At 41.7% G+C, this 22,663-nt stretch overlaps 1 protein-coding gene across 4 annotated transcripts in view; it reads left to right on the top strand.

Annotated features, from left to right (window-relative positions):
• Positions 1-22,663, top strand: part of BBX (BBX high mobility group box domain containing) — a 148,048-nt gene that overhangs the window by 83,791 nt on the left and 41,594 nt on the right. For all 4 annotated transcript variants that reach the window (XM_074898697.1, XM_074898717.1, XM_074898707.1 and 1 more), the window contains exons 6-9: positions 988-1,230; positions 7,138-7,336; positions 14,092-14,159; positions 20,580-20,660. In XM_074898697.1, coding sequence (XP_074754798.1) covers positions 988-1,230; positions 7,138-7,336; positions 14,092-14,159; positions 20,580-20,660 — 591 coding nt within the window. The remainder of the gene's footprint in view (positions 1-987; positions 1,231-7,137; positions 7,337-14,091; positions 14,160-20,579; positions 20,661-22,663) is intronic.

Genomic DNA, 22,663 nt, shown 5'->3' on the forward strand with positions numbered 1-22,663 from the left:
GATCCTGGCCTTAACCCTTTTTTTGTAAGGACCCCTATGTGGCACCTCACAAATACAGTTAGACTCATCCTCCGTAACAAGAAGTGGGAATGTGTTATGGAGATGTGATGTTCCATCATGTAGATAACATTGATACCTGCATCTCCTTTGATGCCTTCCTAAGGCAGGGAGGGACAGGTCAGTGCTATGAGGAGACTGCCTTGAGACAGATACTGATAAGGAAGAGTGACCTTGACGAGGAGCAGCAAGGAGGAGCCTGATACTCTTGACAGTGCTCTCTGTTGACCTCACAGGTCACTCCCACAATGTGGTATAAAATTAGCAGTATTGCAGTTAGGTAGGAGATGTTTTTCTGTCTCATACAGTAATTTGTTTCATTCAGTCAGAACTAGTCTTCTGTGGTCCATCCCTTGTAGGAATGATACACTGGCCTGTAAGTGGAGAGGGCATTTTTTGGCGGTGTATTCTGTTGAGATTTGCCCTCTATCTCTGACTGGGCAGCTGTGCAGTGGCTGTGCTGCAGCACAGCTCACAGGATGAGTAATGTGTGGCAGGAGATGGGGAAACAGCTGTTACCTACGCACTTAACCTTCCTGTCCGTTCTGTAGTTTCACATACACATGATTGAGGTCCAAGGTGGCTCTGCTCACCTCATCCCACTGAGATGACTTCTAGGTTGCAGGAGGGGGCTATGAAGGTTTTCCTCACTCTAGCCCCTTTAGGACTGTTACTAGAGAATGGTCCTTGGCTTAGAAATCTACTCCATTTGCAAGTTAGTTGGTCTTGCAGAGAGCATGAATGAACCTTGGACTGTCAGGTGAGGAGGTTAGTTGTAGAACTCTGGGTCTTCTGGATGGAAGGGATGTCATTTGGAGACAGCTGTCTGTATCCGTGTGCATCTGCCTCGTTCATACACAGCATACACAGACTCTTAGTCTCCGTGAGAAGCGTGGAAAATTGAGTTTGCACCCCTTTCGGTTCTGCTAGGTGCCACTCCTTGGCGCTGATGGTTTAGAGCAGGATGCTGATGAAACCGAAGATGACGAGTCCTCAGAGCAACGAGCTCGCCGACCAATGAATGCGTTTCTCTTGTTCTGCAAACGCCATCGCTCACTCGTGCGAAAAGAACATCCTCGCCTCGATAATCGTGGCGCAACCAAGATCTTGGCAGATTGGTGGGCTGTTCTAGATCCAAAAGAAAAGCAGAAATACACTGACATGGCCAAGGAGGTATGTTCCGTCTGAATGGTGAACGTAAAGGGAGTTCATTACATATTTCTGTCGCCTGTTTCTCTGTGTATTAAGTGTTTTCTGTGGGGTCTTTCTCTTCCCTGAGATCCTCAGCTTCTCCAGTGGGATTATGGTGCCCAGAGCAGCTGCTGTTCTTTCTTTGATTCACTTGATCCTTTGGACCAGAATGTAAAGAAATTGGTCTGTGTACACAAACTAACCTGGCTCTAGTAGTCATTGGTACAAATATGTGCATTCTGTGATAGGTACCGCCTGATAGTTCCTGCAGTACCAGCATTAACACGTGGATAATGTGTGGATTGTGGTCACTGGAAACAAGTGATACAGATTCATGTCAGCCACTCGTGATACTTAGCTCAAGCTATGCATTTGCTATTGATAATACAGGTTGCTATTATAATATAGGTGGACCAAACAAAAATATGGTCAGTAAATGTAGTCCCTTTTTACCTTTGATGCTAAAGAATCTAAAAATTATTAGTGTTTCATGTGTACTAGTTTCTGGTAGAGCAACCTTTGGTGAGGCAGAGTCCAGTACCCAAGTTGGAGAGCAAGACCTAAGAGTTCTTCAGCTGGGAGCAAGAAAAAGAGATTTATCCCCATATTTCACAAAGTATCTTTACATCAGTACAAGAAGTACAGATAGCTGTGAAATGATTGGTGAAACTATTATCCATACCTGCCCTGTCACTCGAAGTTGTCTGTTGTTACTGTTAGTACATGTATGTAAGGTCTGACTGTTCAGTAGTTCGTGTGAGCTTGGAAAGATCCCCAGAAAAAATGAAGTGTTCTGCATGGCGAGTCCTTTTAGAAGCAGGGTCTGTAGCACCTCTGTAGTTCCCATCTGTGACACGGTGTTGAAATACTTGAGTCTCAGCTTTGTCCAACCATTCCTGGTTTGTTCTGCATTACCACTTACAAATTAGCAAAGCTTCTTGAAATGTGTGGGGGAAAAGGCGATTAGGAGATCCAGTACAGATACAGAGGAAGGAAAGATGAAATAATTTTTTTGAAGAAGCAAACCTGATGTGACTCTTTTCTCAGCTTTTGTCTTGCTGAAGGAAATTCATTCATTAAAAAGGAAAATAATTGCAGAACTTCTGTATAAAGTGACAGATCTGAAACTATTAATCATATTGTTGTAGAAGTCATTGTTCCTGTAGTGATTTATTTATTTTTCTTAGCGTGAAGAACAAATTGCTTATTCAACGTCAAAGCGAAACAATAAATCCAAGTAGTTTACATCATTACAACTAGTTCCAAGAATGTGCAAAGAGATACAGCATATAATTTTTATTCTTTAAACAGGTGTATATTACAACAATAATGAGCAGCTATAATGTGCTACTGAATATATTTGGGCCTTCTTCACCAACAGGCCTATTCTCTGTGTGTGTATTGCTTGTTTTGTTTTAACATTCACTTTTGTAGTTAGGCTTGCCACTGAGACTGTCAAAGAGATGTTAATGTCAGTTCTATTGTGTGAACCATTTATTGGTATTTTTCTTTTTCCTTAGGAGAGCTCATTTAAAAGTCAAGAATGTGAATGCCTTTGGAAGGACATGAAATTACCATTGTACCAGTGATCTTCTGTTCAAGTAGCTATATGTATAAGTTCACTGGGGTTCAAAATACAGTGGATGAGCTTCTGTTACTTAAATGTAGCTTTTCAGAGCCCTTTGACTTCCAGTTTTCACTTCATAGCCTCTAGCCACTGCCCTGGCAGGGCAACATCTCTGTGTCATATCTGCTGCCCCCACAACGTGTCTTGTGTACCCAGAGTATCTCAATTGCTCTTCCAGAGATATGAATGGGCCTGACAGAAGTGGTCCCTACTGCAGTGGCTACACCCCCTGTTTTAGTCTTGAGAATGTTTATGCTATTTGAAGCCATAGCTTACAAAGCCAGTTAGCTTAGATCAAGCATTGAGCAAGAAGCTTTCAGTTTCTTACCTGCTTAGTACCAACAGTGATGCTATATCAGCAGTATGCAAATCAAGGCATTTGTATATTTACTTACATATGTCTAGCTATGTGCAAGATTTAGGATTTTGGAAGACAGCGAGGCACCCAAATGTTTTCACAGGTGGGACTATGAGAAGTCTCCTAGTGGATTGAACATCTATCCCTGATTCCCACCAAGAGGATAATCACGTCTAAAGTTCATTACGACACTTTTGGAAAATTCCATTATGTACCTATCTGCACCTTGGGAGTGCCTTAATTACCTAGAAAAACTGGACCCATGCACCCTCAATTTTCAGTCTTGCGGTTTATGGTCGCTTCGAGCAACAGCTGCCCTGGAGACCTCATGCTTTGACTACAGAGCTTGGTGTCAGCTTCTGCTGGTGTGTTCTTTAGGAGCAGCCTTTCTGTTTGTATCCTGCAGACTTCCTAGATTTAACTTTGAAAGTTTTATTATCTAGACTATAAACCGAGTAGCTGATAAATACTCCTAAGTGGAACCACAAGCATCCCTGCCATTTGTTAGCATTTCTCTTCACTGAGGGGAAAATTAATTCTAGCCACTCATAAATATGTTCCAGCATTTTTAGTTACTGCAATAATAGGGTTAGTGTTCTTCTGTTAACTCTCACAGGGTTTACTGGGAATATTCAGCTGCCATTGAAAATACCCAGTGAGATTATTATTGCTCAGCCCCATTTCCCTTGCTAGAAAACACTTCGTTTTTAAATACATCCTTGCACTGGCAAGCTCCAGGCAGTTGGGATTGTTTCCTGTGGGACCAGCCTGGTAAATCCAGGCTGCTGCTGTTCAGTAGCAGAGCTGAACACATCTCCCCGTAAATGCTCGGCCAGTGGTTTCGCAGGTACAGTCAGCACGACTGGGAGGTCCTGTCCTTGCAATGCCGCTGCTTTGGCAGCCACCTCGGCGTAGGAGGGGACAAATGTTCTGGCTTGCTGGCCGGAGTCTGGCAATTTCACTGGGTGACATATGGACTGTAACGTGTAATGCGAACCCTGCGTCCTTTGGGAGTGAAAAAGGAGTGTAGAATTTTCAGGGGATTTTCTTTTTTTTGTTAGATCTCTAGGATTCATGTGACATTTGATAGCTAGTTGATGGGATTTAAGAATACTTTTAATATTAAGCACGTGCTAACTGCTGCGCTGAGGTGTAGCTGGAATCCACTTGAGAGCTCCTGTGCCCGCCACACTGGGGAAGGCAAATCTTTTTTTATTTGTTGATGAAACCAACTCAGGGAGTTGCACTGAAGTGCAGTGCTTTCTTTAACCTCAGCTCTGAAGTGGCACTGGTCCCAATGTGTAACACATCCTTCCCCAGGCTTTCACAAAACAGAAATGATACATCAGACTTATCCCACAAACATATCCTATGTTTTTTTTATCTTACCTGGAACTTCAGGACATGGCCCCGCCAGGTTCTCCCTACATTCGTGTGGGAACCAAGGCGGTATCTTTGCATTCCAGGTTAAGGACTGACTTTTTTTAAAGCCGCTTTGGAGATGTCCTTAGGTTGGCTGTGTTAAGTTGGTTTACTGTGCAGTTGGTCAAATGGAGGAAAACAGCAAACTCTGCTGTTGCCTTTGACATTTTTACATTGCTGTGTAGCTCATTTAAGTTACCTTCTCATTACTTGGCAAGCAGAATCTATCACTTCATTTTGGTCCTCGGTCTAATACACAAAACCGAAATCTTTCTGAGATTTAGATTAGGTTTCCCATATGCCTTTTATAAAACTATGTCTTGGACATTGTTTAACTTCTAAAATTTTTGTTTATCTTGAGTGTTAAAACTGTGAAAGGGGCTGCGTGAAACTGTGAAAGTTGTCCTTCCTCAATTGGCTCCCTCCCTTTCAGAGAGTGCAGTTAATGTTCACTTCTTGGCTTTACAGAGGAAAAAAATCCATTAATACACCAGCTCACTTGAATTGCTCTTGTTGGAAACTGATTAAAAGCTTACTGCTGCCTCGTCACACAAATGGCGTATATTCTGGTTCTGATAGGCAGCCTGTCAGCTTGTCAAATTACTCTGTAGGATAATACAGTTACTCGAAGCAACAATGCTGATATACAGAACTTACGTACCTTGTTGCTAGTGATTCTGGGCTTTTCACTCTGCAGGCTGGAAACATGATTTGTGAGTGGGCTGTGGCTTTAACAATGGAAGGCAAAGCTGCTTTGCTGTGTATTTCCTTTCCGCCTCCTCCCTTACCCCCTCCCCTTCCTTTCCCTCCACCAGGCTATTTTTGTGGTGTACTGAGCTCCCAAACGAAACTGAGGGAAGGGGAAAAGGGGCGAGGTGAGAGGTGTCACAGTCCTTAGTTTGCGGATCTAATTCAGAAAATACAGCCTGTATGTGGGTCAGCAGTCCCTGCAGATTTTTATTATTTATAGCCATTTCTATAAATACAGGACTTCACACAGCAGGTTCACACGGTGCTGTGCTGCTTGTAAACTGGAAGGTTTTTATCCTTGCTACAGTCTGGAGATAGCAAATGCTGGATGATAGGTTAAGATGGAAATGGAAGTAAGAGGTACATGTGCGATGGTGGTCCTGCCACAAAAAGCAGGCTGTTTATTGATCTGGGAAAACACTGCAGTGACTTAGTTGGAGGACAAGGTTTTCGGTGCTATTTCTATAGGGACTTTTTTTTTTTTTTTCCTTTCTGCGTGTGTTTCCGTGCAGGCATGTGCATGAAACATAGGTGCTTCTCTGTGCTGGAACTGGGACTGATGACAGCTGGGTGGGTGGGAACATGTGTAATCACGGAAGAAACTTCCTGCAGCTGCCCTGACATGTACTTCAGGATAAAACCGCTCTTTTGGTTGTTTGCCGCCATCGAGAGCTACCTAGTGCACAAGTTGATACTGGGTTCCTTCTCCCTGTGGTGAGCGCTGGTACTTAGTGGGTGTAGGCTCCCACAGCAGCCAGTGCTGTGGGCCCCTATCAGTCGTTAGACAAATATTTGCAGCTGGAATGTGTGGCATGTTCCCCTGATCCGCCTGCTTCCACTTTGCGTAGCAACACATCTAAAATACTGAAATATGCTCTTTTTATTGCTGTTAACGTTCAAAAATCTTGTTTTGGTCTGGTCAGCAAGATACTTGGAAAACATCGTTGTTGCATTTTGTGAATAAAATTAGGTCCCCATCCTTCACCCTACCCCCAAACTGTGTAGGACCCAGACCTTTTCCCTCACCCCCTATGTGTAATCTGGCTTCATTCCTTTTGCTGCCTCATACCAAGAATATAGCAAACAACTGAGATGTGTGCTGTGTGCTCAAGGCTAAAGAAAGTTTTAAAAGGTCCCAGTTTATTTTATACAGCCATGCAGCATGATACATTTTGGAAGGAACGCTGGGATAATGTATCAAGAGGTTACTGAAAATGAGGTGATACTGGTAGTGGTTTGGGTTTGGTGCCTGGTTTGGGAAAGCATACACTCAAATGTTCTAAAATACAGACAATTAGAGAAAAATGAATGCAAGGTAAGGAGCATTATGGTGTATTTCTTGATAAATGTATATTTTAATTTCATTCAAGCTAGAACATAAACAAAGATTATACCTGCAAAAGAATTCAAATACCTTTGTTTCTCAGCAAGCATACAAGCGCACTGGGGAGCAGTTTTCAGGATCAGAACTTCAGCCTGCTCTGTGTGGTAAACCCTCAGGAGAGGAAAGAGGAAACCCACTTTTTAAAATACAGCTCTATTAATCTTAATATTTATTATTATTAAATTGTGTTGGTGGTCAGACTCTAAGCATGTGATTAAACTGTTAAAAAATCAAGATTTAAGGATTATTTACTGTATTAAATCCTCTTACACGCAGTGCACTCTGTTGCCCTGTGGATAGTATAATATCATGACTGGCATGACTGGTAACTTTCCTTTTCTTTTCTAGTACAAAGATGCATTTATGAAGGCAAATCCAGGATATAAGTGGTGCCCCACAACGAACAAACCAGTGAAAACGCAAACATCCACTGTCACAAATAGGAAAAAACTATGGGCCTTTGCATCCGACTCCACAAAAGACATACCAAGCCCGAGGAAAGGGAGTAAAAGTGAAGAAATGCCACAACTTAACTTCGGGATGGCAGGTGAGATTTCCATCCATGTTACTCAGACATAACATCCTGGTTTTGTTTGAGGATGTGATACAGTTTTGGTATGGTAGTGCAAATACCTTTCATGTCTCAAACTAAGTTGCCAAGACTCTAGTTAAACCTCTGCATAACAGCTTCCTAAAACTTCCGTGGTGCATGATTACTTTCAGGAGTCCAGTCCAAGTCTGTGGCATCATAACCCATACTCCATTTGGGGTCCAGATTTGGTTGATTTTTAATTCCACTTATTTGCTGTTAGAGACTTTCATTTTCTAGTCAAAAAGGAAAATGCTGATTGTGTGAGTTCTTTTGCTCTTCCACAGAGCGTTGTATTATGTTTAGTAATTTGCTGTTTACAAAAGTAATTTATGGGTGTCTGTGAAGTTAGTGGGTTAAAGTTCTTGTGGATGAATGTTGGTGGAACTAACTTTTTGCATTTAGATCAAGAGAAGTGTAATTTAATTTCACTTAAAATATACTATTTTGCCCATTATACCTTGGAAGGCCAGATTCTAACCTTTTAAGCTTTTTTTTTTTTTTTAAATCAAATCCGTAAATAAGTGTAGATGGAGCACCTGAACTGGTGAAAGGCAGATAATCTCTTCGCTGGTATCCACAAATAGGAGAACTGTGGCAATCATGACCTTGAAATACGGAGATGTTAATGTTAAATATGTGGAGCTTAAGAACCTAGCAACTGTCTTTTTTTTCTTTTTTTTTTTTTTTTTTCAGTTTAAAGTTTCTAATTTTATAAATACTGATATATTTGAAACTCTGTTGTATCCTGCGGAGTTTATGACAAGTGTGTGGCAGATAGGAGTTTTTTTCCTTAGAGAGATCACAATTTGGAGAGTGGAAAATGATTTTATGGAACAAGTGTACAAGGATAGAAAGGGACAAAAAAGCATGTATACCTTTAGTATAGTGATATGAAAATTCCTGTAATGACATTTCTTCTGGCTATGAAGGAACTGTGAAATGTGATCAAAATAAAGTTTTTCACACTATATAGTTATGGTATATGGGAGACCAGTTCTAAAAATCTCAAGCCCCTTCATCCCATTCTGCTTTTGCTGTCAGAGGACTAACTTCTGTGCTCCTTGAAGGTTTATTGACTTAACACAAAGAACAAGTAATAGGTCTTGGTCTACCTGTCTGCCATCCCCCACTGCTCCTGCTGGGCTCTCTAGATGTAGAGTTTCTGAGTACATAGAGATCTTGAATCGACACTTGTCAGACCAGAGGACAGTGAACTTAAGAATTAATTGGAAGCTAATCTGTTGTTTCATCTGTAGAGCTACACATTTCTGAAGAAGGCCCTTTTGTGCTTGTCGTGTTTTGAGGTCAGGGAGGGCAACTGAGCACCATGCAGGCTCTCACTCCCCCCCCCCCCCTCCCCCTGGTGCTGAGGAGGAGAAAGTAAAGCAAAAGTCTCAGGAATATAGATAAGGGCAGGGAGGGATGATCCATCCATTATGGTCACAGGCAAAAGACAGACTTGTTAGGGGAAGTAAAAAATAACATAAATTTAATACAGACACTAACACCACCATCAACACTTAACAGACAGAGAAGGACCATAAGAAGCGTTACCACGTTTTGAAAACACCTTCCCCCGCCCCTCCCTTCTTCCCAGGCTCAGCTTTCCTCCCAATATCCCTATCTCCTACGCCTCGGTGGTGCAGTGGGCAGGTAATGGGGGGTGCAGTCAGTCCTGCTGCCTCTTCCATCTCAGGGTGGAGGGAATTTCTGGCATTCCTCCCCTGTTCCAGCACTGTCCCCCTCTCACGGGACAGCCCTCCACAAACCAACTCTGACATGAGTCACTCCCACGGGTGTGGGGGTCACCCCCGCCTGTTGCAGTTCTCCCAGTGCCGAACCAACAGCGGGGACTTCTTCCCACGGGGTCCCAGCCTTCTTCACCTGTCCCAGCGTGGGGCCCCACACAGGCCCCCAGTTGGCATCTGCTCCACTGCAGACCCCCACGGGTGGCAGGGTTGGGGTGGCCCTGCCGTCTCACCACCGGGTACAGGGGAGTCTCTGCTCTGGTGCAGCTCTTCCCCTTCTCCTCCTTCCTTCCACTGACGGCAGTGTTTGCACAGGTGTTCTCCTCACAACTCCTGCCACTCCTCCCAGGTTCCCCCTCTTAAATACGTTATTGAAGCACAGCTGACTGACCCGGCCTTGGTGCAAAGGCGGATCCAACTTGGAGCCCAGGGGAGCTTCGAGAAGCTTCTCACAGTGGCCACCACTGTAACCCCCTCCCCTGCTATCATAAAACCCCCCACCACTCACTCAAACCAGGGCAGTGCTACATGTGATTTTAATTTTTTAATTTTTTTTACTGCAGACTGAGTCAATGAGCATAGTAATTCATAGGGGTCTCACTCCAGTCCTCATGCCAGTGAAGGCTGGCTATCTTGAGTATAACAATAGCTCATAAAATAACAACAGCTTCTGACAGATGTTAGCAGCATCCAAATCATGACAAGTCTGCCGTGCAAAATGGGTTACTGTTTTGTCAACTGTATACCAGTTTATGCTAAATACATTTTGTTGCGTTCTCCTCCTCTCTTTGACTTCATGTGAAAGTTCAACTCTGACTCGTCTATCCAGGACAACCTCTTTTAAAATTCAGGCTGTATACCATCTGATCCACCTCAGAAACGCTTTTACTTTTGAAGTGTCACTGAATGTCTTGCACCTTCAAGGCAGATAGTTTCCTTAGAACAGGGATTATATGATTCCAGGATCATTCCAGGAAATCTGTTTTACTTGTTGGTAGTTGTTAATCCTGTTTTGCTTTTTACATATTACATTTCATGTAATATGTAAAATGTAATAGAGTAAGATCTTCCTTTCTTTAAGTCACACACAGGCCATATCTCTCCTTTATTTTTGGTATTCCAACAATAACCACTCCACTTTCAAGTCTCTCATGTTGTCCTATTGTTGTGTGAAGAACCTGGGGGGTGGCACCAGCATTGGGCTTCTGACCTTTAGACCCACTAGTGGTGTCGCTGCTCATCCAGCCTGGAAGTTGTAATTGAGCATGTTTTTCTCATGACATGGCTCACCTGTGATCTGTTGTAGGGCATAGGGCAAAGACAACTCCTGTTTTCAGGTGAACATGACCATTGCAGAACCTACCCTCACAACTACAGAGCTAAGTGAGCAATAGCTTTGTTACACAAATGTGCAAGATTCCCAATACTTTTAACATTTCTGCACCAGAAGAAAACTATCTGAGCCAAAAAGCCTTTTGGTGAATCAAAGCGTAGAAGAAATGACACTTCGTAGAGCAGGCAATATCCTGACAGAGATGCAAGTTTCGGTTTTTTAGATAAAAGCTTAATTCTGCACCCACGTAAAAGTTAGTTGAAACTCATACCTGTTGTCCTTTCTTCTGCTTAGTTCTTCCTCATTTTATTCTTTCCTCTAACTGAAAAATTGCAATGATGAACAAGCTAGCCTACTGAGTATCTAACCAGACGAATACTAACAAAGTATGTCATTCCCAAATAGTGAGATTGTTTTGAGTTTCATCAGTATTAAAAGCTGTTGAGAAAGTAATGAATTGCCTCCCGTTCTGCAAGTCAAATGTGTGTGCTGTTTTCTCACTACTGTTGATTTAACTGTAAAAATTGCTTCAAAAGAGCACTTTAAATTCTTAATTCTTCATACCAGTAAGTTCATAGTGCCATAAGAGAAATATTGTTGTGCTGAGAAGGCACTATAAACATATGGCAGTGTTTGCATATGTACATTTTTACCTTCCCTTAGATGAAATTATTTTGTAATTTGAAGCTTTAGTGGAAGGAATTATTTTTTTTATCATGATCAGATGTCTAAGCACTAGCCCTCTGCTACAGCTGCAGCATAAGTGTTCAGGTTGTTCAAGCACCAAATTAAACTTCCACTTTCCACTTAGCTGTCATTTTTTTTTCTTTCTCTTAATTTTTATATTTAAATAAACAGTTTAAGCATTTGCTTACTTGGGGAAAAAGAAGTCCTATCCTTGTCCTGTTACAACAAGCTACTTATTTGAAGATCAGAAAGCTGAGACCACCAAGAAGATGCTTAGAAGAGGGGGAGAATTTTAGAGCCATAAACTGAGTGTTCTCCAGTTGGCCAAAACTGAAGAGAGGGAAGAATACCCACAGATAACTAAAGTGAAGCACAAGAGAGAACCTGGGAGCCATCAGTGTGATGTGGGCATAAGAAAGTGCTGTACTGCAGTGTGTCAGGCACTGTTTTCAGGAACTGTAGAGAGGAGTTAATGCCATTGGACAGAGTGCAGCTCATCTGATGTGGTTGCCCTCCTGCTTCTTCACATACAAGAAAGATGAACTCCACCTGGAATAGCTGGAGGGGAGAGCTAAAGGGATGTCTGGGACCATGGGAGATGGACATGCTTGATGACATCCGGAGGTCTGATTTGCTTAGGCTAGGAAAACAAGAATAAGATGATTCCTGTAAACACAGAAGAGGGAAATACCATTTAGGGAGAACAGTTATTTAATCTTAGATATGTGGGCACCAGAAAAAATGTGTACCACCTAGCCATGAGTAAATTTAAGCCGAAAACTAGGAGGAAGTTCTTAATGCTTAGAATATTTGGGTTCTGCAACAGCCTTCCAATGGGAATAAAGAAAGTAGAAAGCAACCAGCCAAGCCCTTACTGTTTAATATGGAGCTCAGTAAGTTTATGATGGGCCTGGAGAGATCTTCCCATCTCTCCTTCCTCCAAATTAACTGCCTGCTCAGGCATTATCTTTCAAGATGTATGTTCATTTGTTACTTCTTAATTGTTCTGATGTCCTCATTTGAAGGACTGAACGGTTTCTGATCAAGCCTTTTGATGGCAAAAAATGCTCTTCTGACAGAATCACTTCACTTACAAATTGTGCTTCGATAGTTGGTGGCCCTTCCCATTTTCTGTCACTGTTTCTTCAACCACTTCTTTTTACTAGATCCTACAATTCTGATAGTGCCTTGACTCTTTGTAGAAACTTACTATCTTTTCTTCCCTTTTCTTTTTAGAAGTAAAAAGTTTTCTATGAAAAAACAACCAAATGTATGTGTTTATTATGGTAAAGGAAATTCATTCCAGTTGAACGTTGGGTTTGAAGCCAGATACTATTTAGGCTGTGTTTTTAAGATAATGAGCCACTATCCTTGAGATAGTGGATGGGCTTAGTTTATTCACATAGCTTTCCTCTGCTTCTATTTACTGCTTTTAAGAGAGTATTGAAAAAACTTACCTTGTAATGTCAGAGATGCTGTCTGAGGAGGAACTGATGGCAGGATCTGTGGTACTGAATTAAACAGCACCAGTGAGTATTCCTTTGAACTGAGCTTGGATCATCTGTAGCACTAAATCGTTTGGAGGTTTACAGGTATGGGTTTGGCCCATGTCAGCTGAAAAGCTCACCAAATTCCTCAGGGGCCACTCATGAGTGGGTCTGGGACTGGGGATTTCCCAGTGGGCATTTTGGTTGCAACTGTTCCACATCCAAATTTGGCATAATAAAATGCAACCAAATGGAGTTTGGATAGTTGGTTGCATAATAAAATGCAACCAACTAACACAATTAGTGCCCATTGGCCTCCATTGCAGGGAAAGATTCCGGGCACATGTAATTTATTCTTGTAGTAAAAGTTTTCGTACAGCTCAGTGAAAGGAAATTGAAAAATGTTGAGTGCGTGCTTAGTGAAATCTGGAGAAAGTTACTTATCTTTGGTGTCCATCATTACTGTAGTTGGTGTCTCAGCAATACAGCAAAGATAATGTTTCCCTTTCTCTGACATTGTGGCTGTTGTGCAAGACATTTGGGCCACAGGCTGGCTCCCTCTCTCTGCGTAACACTCTGTTAAAATCAGGCCCCTGCATTGCTTCCAAGGCACTCCCCCAAAATCAGACAATTAGTCTTCATAATGATGAAGAGCAACCACTGTTCTGCATGGAAAAGCCACTCCAAGAGTAATGCATTGTCAGTGTTCATTGCTTTCACGTCTTGTTGTCGTTCTTTGAGCTGAGGTGTAAAGATGAGATGGCTGGAGGTGAGATGCTGGCAGCATCGAACACTTGGAGACAGAACGTTTATATCTCCATCTTACTTTCCTCAATTATATATTGTATTGGCAGGGCAACAAGTAGGCGGGCAGCTTGCCTGGCCAGTGCTGATGCTGTTTTGGCAGAGGATCAAGTGCTGCTTCATGCTTCAGAGCTGTCAGGCTGGCACTTTTCACCACTAAATGCAAATATAAATTAAAGCTAAATGAAAAATAGAAACTTTGCTTCAGAGCTTGATCATGTAATTTTGTTCCATCCTTTCACTTGTTCATTGGCTTAAGGAAGGGAACCACTCCTTTGGTAGGAGAATTCATTGAGTTATAAGCATGTGTGATATTAGAGCATCTTTGAGTATATTTATGTATGAGATCATTACAGTTGCTGTTTTAAAGATATCCATCTCTGTAGTACATAAAACCTTTGGCAGTAAAATTGTAAATTCATGCAATGGGGTGTTAAGCACACAAATCCAATTAAATCCTTCAAACAGCTTTGAAAGCCTCTCCCAGAGGGTACAGAAATGGTTATTTGTGATCCTCCTGAACTGCCTTTTATGGCAGCTTGCTTGGAGTGTCTGTGACAAGTAGTCTTCTGGGGGTTTAACACTGCAAATGGTAGGTTCTTTAAGCAAGGAAATGAATAAACTTAAGACTTGGTTTTACTCTTTTAACAGATCCTACACAAATGGGAGGCCTGAGTATGCTGCTGCTAGCAGGGGAACATGCCCTGACTGCACAAGAGGTAAGGATCGATCTCTCTTACCACAAGTCCTCAGTTTAAAGAGACCTCTGAAGAGGAATATTTGACCAGTGGGAAATGAATATGAGATACATCTTGAGTAACCTCAGGTGGGACAGTGACTGTGAGCCCTGTGATATGAGTCTTCTATCACAACCGTGAATGTAGAGGTTGGGCCCAGTTTTTATATCGGATCAGTGTTAACTTTGCTGACTGAATATCTGATAAGACCAGGGAAGTCTGCACCATGAGAGGATACTGTCTTAGACAGAAGGGTTGACATACAGTGACTGTGTTAACAAACGGGTGGTTTGCAAGCTCTTCTGGGCAAGGATTTCATGTGCCTCACAGAACTGTGGTCTTGGCACTAATAGCAAAATAAATACCTGGTAATTTCTATGTAGTCACTGTCATTGTATATGCATTCTGAAACCTTGCAAGTGCTAACAGGTAATCAAAGTATTGCAGTCTGCTCCTATTCACTAAGTCTTTATGTCTAAAAAGAAATTCGTAGTTCAATTGCCATCACAAACATTTCGGTTTTACGAAGGAGTCTAGTAAAGAAAAGCGTTCCTGCATATCTCCAGTAGTGCAGAGACCCCTGGTCTTTCTTTAGACTGGTTATTGTTTATGACCTATTTTTTGGGCCAGCTTTGAAAGTTGTTCAGAAGGTGGTTTGTGTGTTGGGTAAAATAGGTAGTCACTGCCATAAATCTCTAGCCTGGAAAGAACAACAATAATTAACTATGTACATGTGATACCCCCAAATGCAAAGTGTGTAGTACATTTGAGATTAATTGCTTCTGTACTGCCAAGGCTCCTCAGTGCTTTGCACACCAGTTTGAGCAGTGGAAGTCTTCGTGCAGATGTGGGTACTGGCTTTCTGTGCTGCAGCATGAAAAATATGAAACACCATGGGTAAGGTTGGCAGAGAAGTGCAAATAAATTGATTGTTTTCTGCTAAAATTAGAATGTCCTGTAGTTTGCAAACTTTGAGTCTTTCAGCTTGGAGTTTAAAAACTGATTTTAGTATGATGTTATGTTTAAATGAGTGGGAAGGTGTATTGTAGTCACAGATACTCAGTTCCGTTAAGAAGGGGCTTTGCTGTGACCTCGTGAGCTGAGCTTTCTTGATTTTATATGAAAAGTGCCTCAATTAGTACAATTTCAGATGGCAGCGAAGGAAGAAAATCTACATGTGAATTTAGAGACAATTCAAAAGGGATGTTTTGTGATTGTTTTAGTATATGAACTTTTTTTGATTGGGACTTTTGGGGGGGGGCAAAAGACACATTTCCCATATACCTACATAAAACCATTTTTTTTCTGATGGAAGCATGCAAAATGTCTTGTGATGTAATATTTACTTTATGTATATGCTGTATTATGCTGTCCTTTTTTTGGCCTGTAGTCTTCTTTTGAAACCTGGCCCTCCGCATCAAAGAGGCAAGCTGTGTAATCTGTTTTCCCTCAAAATGTAGAGCAAAATAACTGTCATAAATACAGCGTGAACAGAATTAGTTGAGGGATTTGTTGGCTGTTGCTAAAATTGCAATGAGCTAGAAATTACCTTGTACTTACTAATGAGTTTTGACGTACACTGTCTGAGGAGCAGGTAAGTGTTAGAGCACTTTCGTAGGGAACAAAAACGCACCTCTCTGATTCTTTCAGAGGGTCGCCTATATAAAATGCATCCTCCAGAACAATCTGGGTGCTTGGTATTCTCAAAGGAACCCAAATGGGTATTGTTTAGTCATCCTAACTGCGTGTCAGCAGGAATTTAGTCTCCAGATGTGTTTCTGTGCACTGGAAAACTTCCTCAGTTTCTTGGTGTGGCAGCCCTGGTGTGTCTTGCATTTTTCTTTGTTTCCTTTTGATTCAGTGTTTCAGTGGTGATTAGATATGGAGCAAATATCTTGTGTTCCCCAAATGCAGTAAAGATCCTAAACCTGTTTAGACTTGGGTAACTGAACAGCAGTTCTGGCTTCCCATCCTTGGTCATGTGGACAGAGAAGACAGTAGGATGTTCATCTTTGCATGCCTGTGGGACCACCTGTGGTGGAATTTCCATGCTTATGCTTGAAAACAGTTTAATGCTCAAACCAGAAGTTTAGCAGAACATGCTGGGAGGTGGTATGACAGGCTCAGTAAGAAGCTCAAGAATTCATTGTAGAATTGTTAAGCTGCTGTCCTCTTCAGGGGAGGAGAGTTAGTTGTGTTTTGTTAAGAGTTGGTATTGACATGGGGGAGAATTTAGGGTACTAAGGTGACTGTTGAGGTTTTGGCAGTGAAGAGGTTCAGAAGTTGCTTAACTATGTAAAATACAGGTATTGTTTTTCATGCGTGTACGTATATATGTTGTATATGCAGACCCCTGGCATTTCTTTTTTTTAAAAAAAAGATAGATGCAGTGCCATTTTTAAAAGAATTCTCATAAGTTACATCATGTAGTCTTGATTATCATTAAGGCATGTGTGTGTGTACATGTAAGATACACGTGCATATATATGGTTCTTAAACTGGGAGACTGCCAGACATGATTATCTGTCAACATGCAGTTTGACTGCTTGTGCATGTGTATGATTATGCAGACTTGGGTGGCCTTGTAAGCATAGGTCCTTAAATACTATTATCACCTTAAAAAACGCTAATAGAAGGGAGGGCAGCACTGGCATAGTTTGCTCAGAACTTGAGAGAAGATGAGGGAAATGATACTTAGAGGTCTGGTAATCCCACATAAATGTATTCAATGCCCTCTGGGGTTTATTTTTTGTCAAGTGTATGTTAAATGGATAGATAGGGCCTTTTCAAGGCAGGTGTTTAACCTCCAGGTTGTCAGGAGCCCAGATACTGGGTAACAAAAGAACAGGTGCCAGCAGGATGGGAAGAGGCAGCGATATTTACAAAAACATGTTGAGGCTTCAGTTGCTGTTGCTGCATGTCACCAGTTACGTTCCTATTTTTGTAATTTTTTTCAATAGACAAGAGTTTTTTCTACTGGTAACAGAATTTAGTGTCGATACAGGATTGATTTCCAAGCTGCAGCTGGAGTTACTAAGCAGATAGGCAGGAGAAGCTACATACCTTACCAGCAGTAAACAAAGGACTTGGATATGCAGTGAGTTTCCTCGTGGCTTTTGGGTCCTTTCATCAGTTACGCCAGACTGGTGTGTATACGACCATATTTTGTTGAACACCCGAGCAGAAACACCAGACGGATCTGCTCTAGCTACCGCCGCCGTGCTAGGCAAAGCCTGGTCCTCACAGCAGGTTTATTTGTAGAAAGGCTGAAGCTGAGTAAGGAGGTCTTCTAGCTTGCGGGCTCACCTCCCTCGCTGCACGTCTCTCTTACTTGCCCGTGAGGGCCTTTGCTTGCCTTACAGCAGCACCTAGTGGCCTGTCTGTAGGTTACTGCCCATAAATACTGGAATTTGTCACGTAGTCCAAAGCCTGGCTCTCCTACCAGTTTTCCCCCTTCCCTCTTCCTTTCACATCAGGGCGGCGTTTACACTTTACATGGGTCAGTGCGGAAGGTGAGCCAGGGGCTGTCCTTCGCCTTCCTTCGGTGTGATCCATGTTAGAGCAGATTACAGTAACCTGCCAGCCAAGGGAGGCTACGGAGGCAGTATCCTTGTGGTTTCCATCCCTTTGAGAACAAAAGGTTACGCTGCATGCAGTGCCGGGTCTGCACAAGGTGGTATTGCCCGGGGTGTAAATCAGAAGTGAAAAATCTCTCAGTGCAGCTCAGGGTAAACTAGGAGGAGGAAAGAGAAGAAAGGGGATGTTGAGGACATTTTATAACAGCAGGAAGTGAAACATACGCAATGGCACTATCTGTGCATCCATTCTCTCCGGTAATTATTAACGCTTTGATCAGGTTTGGCCTGACAGAGGTTAGAAATCCTGGAGATAATATATTTCCCACCAGTCAGGAGTGTGTGGGGAGCAGCAGGGTAGAAGAAACAAGCTCAAATTAGTGCTTCTGTCAAGCAAAGGCAACAGCATTAACTTTTTCAAAAATAACGGAAACTGATAGGAAAAGTATGGTGGTTCTAACCATAAAATCACCTTCAAGTTACTGGGCATCAGCGATCTGTCCTTTACACACAAAGCTGTAGGAAACTGAACCTTGCACCTCCCACAGCTCGCGGTTCCTGTGCCGCAAGGGTGTCCGAGCTGTGACCAACCCCAGTGTGCGGCCTTGGGGGCAGCTCGAACACTCGGCCTCCCTCTTTGCACCCATCTGAGGGGGGGGGGGGGGGGGGGGGCAGTGCGCTACCGTGTTAGTGTTTTGGGGCGCTGAGCTGCAGCAGCCCCCCCGGGGGGGCTCCTCCACTCCAGCATGGTGCTCCTGGGTGGCATGGGTCAGCATCTCCTGACTTGGACCTGGTCTGTGCTGTGCCAGCTCAGGCATGTGTGACACGTTCACATGGACCTGCCCCTCGGTGGACGGTGGGAGCTGCAAAGCCACGGTCTCTGTTACAGCAGGTGGGCAGAGTTCAGGCACGCATGGCCCTGCCTCGGGGAGTGGAGAGGTTTCACACAGCTTCCTCATTCACATCACTTCTCCGAAGCAAAGTAGTGCCCTTACATACGGCCTATTGAATAGGCTTTACTTGCGAAGAAACTGCTTCAGTAGACACCACAAGCTAAGCTATGTAAGGCAGTTGGTCAGACTGCAGAAAATTTAAGTTATATGGGGAGTTGAATCCCAAATTTGCTTATTCTTGGGAGAATCCCACCAGCAAAGTAGCCTGAAATAACCAGATGAGCGCTCAGACATGCAAGCAGCATCCTTACGTATTTCACACCAATGCAGAGACTTAGACCTTCAGAGAGATAGGTCACTCATCAGCAGCAAGATAGGTATGCATACCTGGTACAGTCCACACCACTGCTGGGGCACAGACGTCTTAAACAGATCATACAGAAACCTGAGAAAAGCAGTAATAAACATTTCATCATTATGAACAGTAACACAAACCATTGGAAAAACAGAAGACAGACATTGAAAATACATTCTTTGTAAGCCTTTGGGTTTGTATACCTTCGCAGTACACTGATAAAACATCCTCCTTGGTGTTTAATAAATATAATGGAAGCATAGATCATAGGAGGCACTGTTACTGCTTGGTTTTATAGCAGGGAGGAAACAAGTTTGACTGTACATATGCAAATTGTCGTGTGGTATAGTTCCCTTTGGCCTGTGGGTTGCTACACTTGGATTTAGTGTTTTCAGGGGAGTGTGGGTGGCAGATTCCTGAGACAAAATGCCACCGGTGCTATTGCAGTGCTTAAGCATCCCGGACAAACAGCTGCGGGAGCACCAGTAGAAACTGCATGTGCTGTAGGCATGCTTATTCTGTGGTGCTTTGTGCTTACGGGCAACAGATGCTGTTGCTAGCTAAATCTCATGTCTACATTCACTAAGAAATGCTATTGAGATACTTGTTTTGGTACTGAATAAGAGAAAAATCACATTTGCATCAGAATGTTTTAAATAAACTGAAATTTCATGAAAAAAAAAAAATTGTTATGGAAAATTTTTCATCTTGTTAGTTTTCCTAAAATCCCACAAAGCTTCCATCTTCTGTTTCCTGTAAGCCATGTTACATACCTTATTTTATCCTAACAGTACCTCATACTTCTAGGAGTTAGACGTGTAAATCTTTTACATTTAGATGTGGCATTTAATGAATGTATCCTATCTGATAAAATTTATGATTCTTGATTAATACATATTTGGCTAATAAGAAGAGTATGACTAAGGTCTGTGTTAATTTGAATAAGACTTGTTTCTGAACAATTGTTTCTTTGTATTTTGATTTCAGAAGTTATGACTCTTTGTTGCACTCCTTCTCATGAGCACCAGTAAATGGATGCTTAGGTACATTATTTGAGCAATTTTAGGCCTGCCATACCCTTAACTACTTATTTTTGTGCTGTTAGGTGATTGGGGATTATTTTTCTAATAAGTATTTCTGTCACTTAGCAACTCTCAGTGTCTTCAGAAAACTTTTTTTTAGCTTTTAAGTCTTTTTCTTTAGCACAAATTACAGATATAGCTGTGTTGATAACATCACCAATACAAAGTATTTGTGTGTGTAGCCCAGTACCATCAGTTTAGTATTCTGTTGCATAAAACTCTCTTTCAAAGTTTGGAATTATAAAAGAAAGGAAAAAAAAAATAACCCTGGTATTTTTGTCCTGCTTCTTAGGGGATTTTCAAAAGCATTAAAATGGATGCTAAATTATGTTTTCACCTCTAAATTTGATTTAACCTGTCAGGACCGTGAAAGACGAGATTGCCCTTCTTAAACATTGCTTCTTGTTACTGGTACCTGGTATTTTGTTTTGCTCACTATTGTTCTTAGCTTGAAAGAAGCACCTTCAAGGTCTTACTCTGCACACGCCTTGTTTCAGATTTCCTCGAGCACTTGCCAGTCTGATGCAACTAATTCTACAGAAGCCTGTCAGAAGTCATCATTATTTCAGTTCGCAGAGGTGAGTTTCTTTAAAAAGGGTTGTCTTCCCCAGTGTTTCCTTTTCGAGAAGCATCTAATGTTCAGCTGAAAGAGAAACCAAAAACCTTGAACTAAAATTCATGCTTTTATTTGTTCCTTCTTTTTGGGTTTATGGTACTGGATCATTTATAAGATAGATAGGTCAGGCTTGAAGTGCAGGTGTGTTTAGGAACATGGTGTAAGGCATAAGTGCAATAATGGAGCTGTGGTTTAAGCAGTAATTTAGAAATGTGTTATTCCTGCATTTAGTTTTAAACTAGAGTCTTACTAACTAGAATTTGAACGTGTATTTGGATGTTACATTATTTCCTTTGTTTGTTGTGGCTGCTTTAGTCGTTGACTACATCAAAAATAACTGGAATTTTCAAAATTTTCTTACATTCTATAACCACCAAATAGCTCTACGCAACTATGTTTCAGTTTTTCTATGTACAATATTTTTGTCAACATATTTACAGTTATTGCCAGAAGTGCAGTTGTGGTGGTTGATCTGCTTATTTAATGTGTATACTATTTCATCCAAATTTTAGTGGATTTCATTGACATAAATAACACAAGCATGAGGTTGCTGGTCCTTTGTAAGCATCGCTTGCTTGTTGGTATCCTTACAACTTTTGAAATGGTCATAATCAAGTGACACATAAATATTTAGCTGTGTAAGTATTGATTGTACAGAGCACTGGGTGGTGTTTGAGTACATGCATATGGAAAGAAATTTTGTTATAGCAGGGGGTTCTTTTTACTACCTGTTTTCATACCAACTGTGAATCTGACTCATGTGTCTTTAATACTCATTGCTGTGTGCACCTTCATACTCCTCCCTAAACATGATCACTTAGGGAGCGGATATATTGCAATCCTAGCACACAGAAAACACTAGGGTTTTTGTTTTGTATTGTTTTTTGTTCTTTTAACATCAGCCCAGAAGACCTTGAGTTCCAACTTAAGATCTGAGGCTTTCAAAATGTATTAGAAATAAATTAGAGCACTGATACTTTATTTCTGATTAAAGGTAATGGCCAGACTGAAGTAGGTAACATGTAATTAGACTCTTCAACAGCCGGCTGGCTTTTATTGTTAGGAGAAAATTGTGCCAGCAATGGAAAGCAATACTTAGAAAGTTCCTAAAATCCATTATTTGCAATGTCACTTATGATGCATCTGTGGTTGTGGTTCAACATCTGTCTTCCAGTATTTCTAAGATGCTTTTGTATACTTCTGCTGTCAGAAGTTTTTCTGTACTTGTGTTTTGTATACTTCTACTGTCATTGCTGCTGAGCAATGTCATACTTTGTATAGTTCCTCCTGAGGAATGGTCTGTTGCTTGAATTTCACTGCGAAGTCTTTTAAAGACAAATACCAGCTCACTTAATTGTTTCAGTTCATTTTATAGTGCCCAAGCAGGAAAGTGACAGAGCCATGTGGTAGTAGACTGGAATTGTGTTGTGTGCTGCAAGATATGCTCTTACTAAGGGCTTGTGACCGTTGACTTTTCCTTACCCATGGAAGAACAACTTCAGTGGGTGCCCGGAAACAAGCTCATCTGCACTGCTAAAACATGCAGTTTAAAAGTAGCTCACTGATGATGAGTAATTAGAAATGCATATTAGCTAGTCTTACTTTTCAAGGATGTTAAACACCCTGTAGTGAAGCTGCACCTAACCAGTGCATGGTAGGTATGTGTGTCAGTGGCAAAATAATTGGTACTTGTACCAAGGTCTAACGTTAATCAGAGGTGTCATTTGACACAAAAATAATTGACACTAAGTTACCTTAGTGTCTGGGATAGATCTGGTATCTCAGAGTACCTGCACGCATTTTACCCCTGTCCACACTTACCTTCTGTGCGAAGTAGCAATTTGTGCTCTCAGCAATGCTATTCTGTAGCCTTAGTGTTAAGTTTTTGTTGCTAACCCTGTTTTGACATATCAACGGGCAAATAAAAACCCTTCAAAAGAGTCTTAGCCTGTTCTGTTAATCCTA

This window comes from Athene noctua, chromosome 1 (genome assembly GCF_965140245.1).
Source record: "Athene noctua chromosome 1, bAthNoc1.hap1.1, whole genome shotgun sequence".
Classification (NCBI taxonomy): domain Eukaryota; kingdom Metazoa; phylum Chordata; class Aves; order Strigiformes; family Strigidae; genus Athene; species Athene noctua.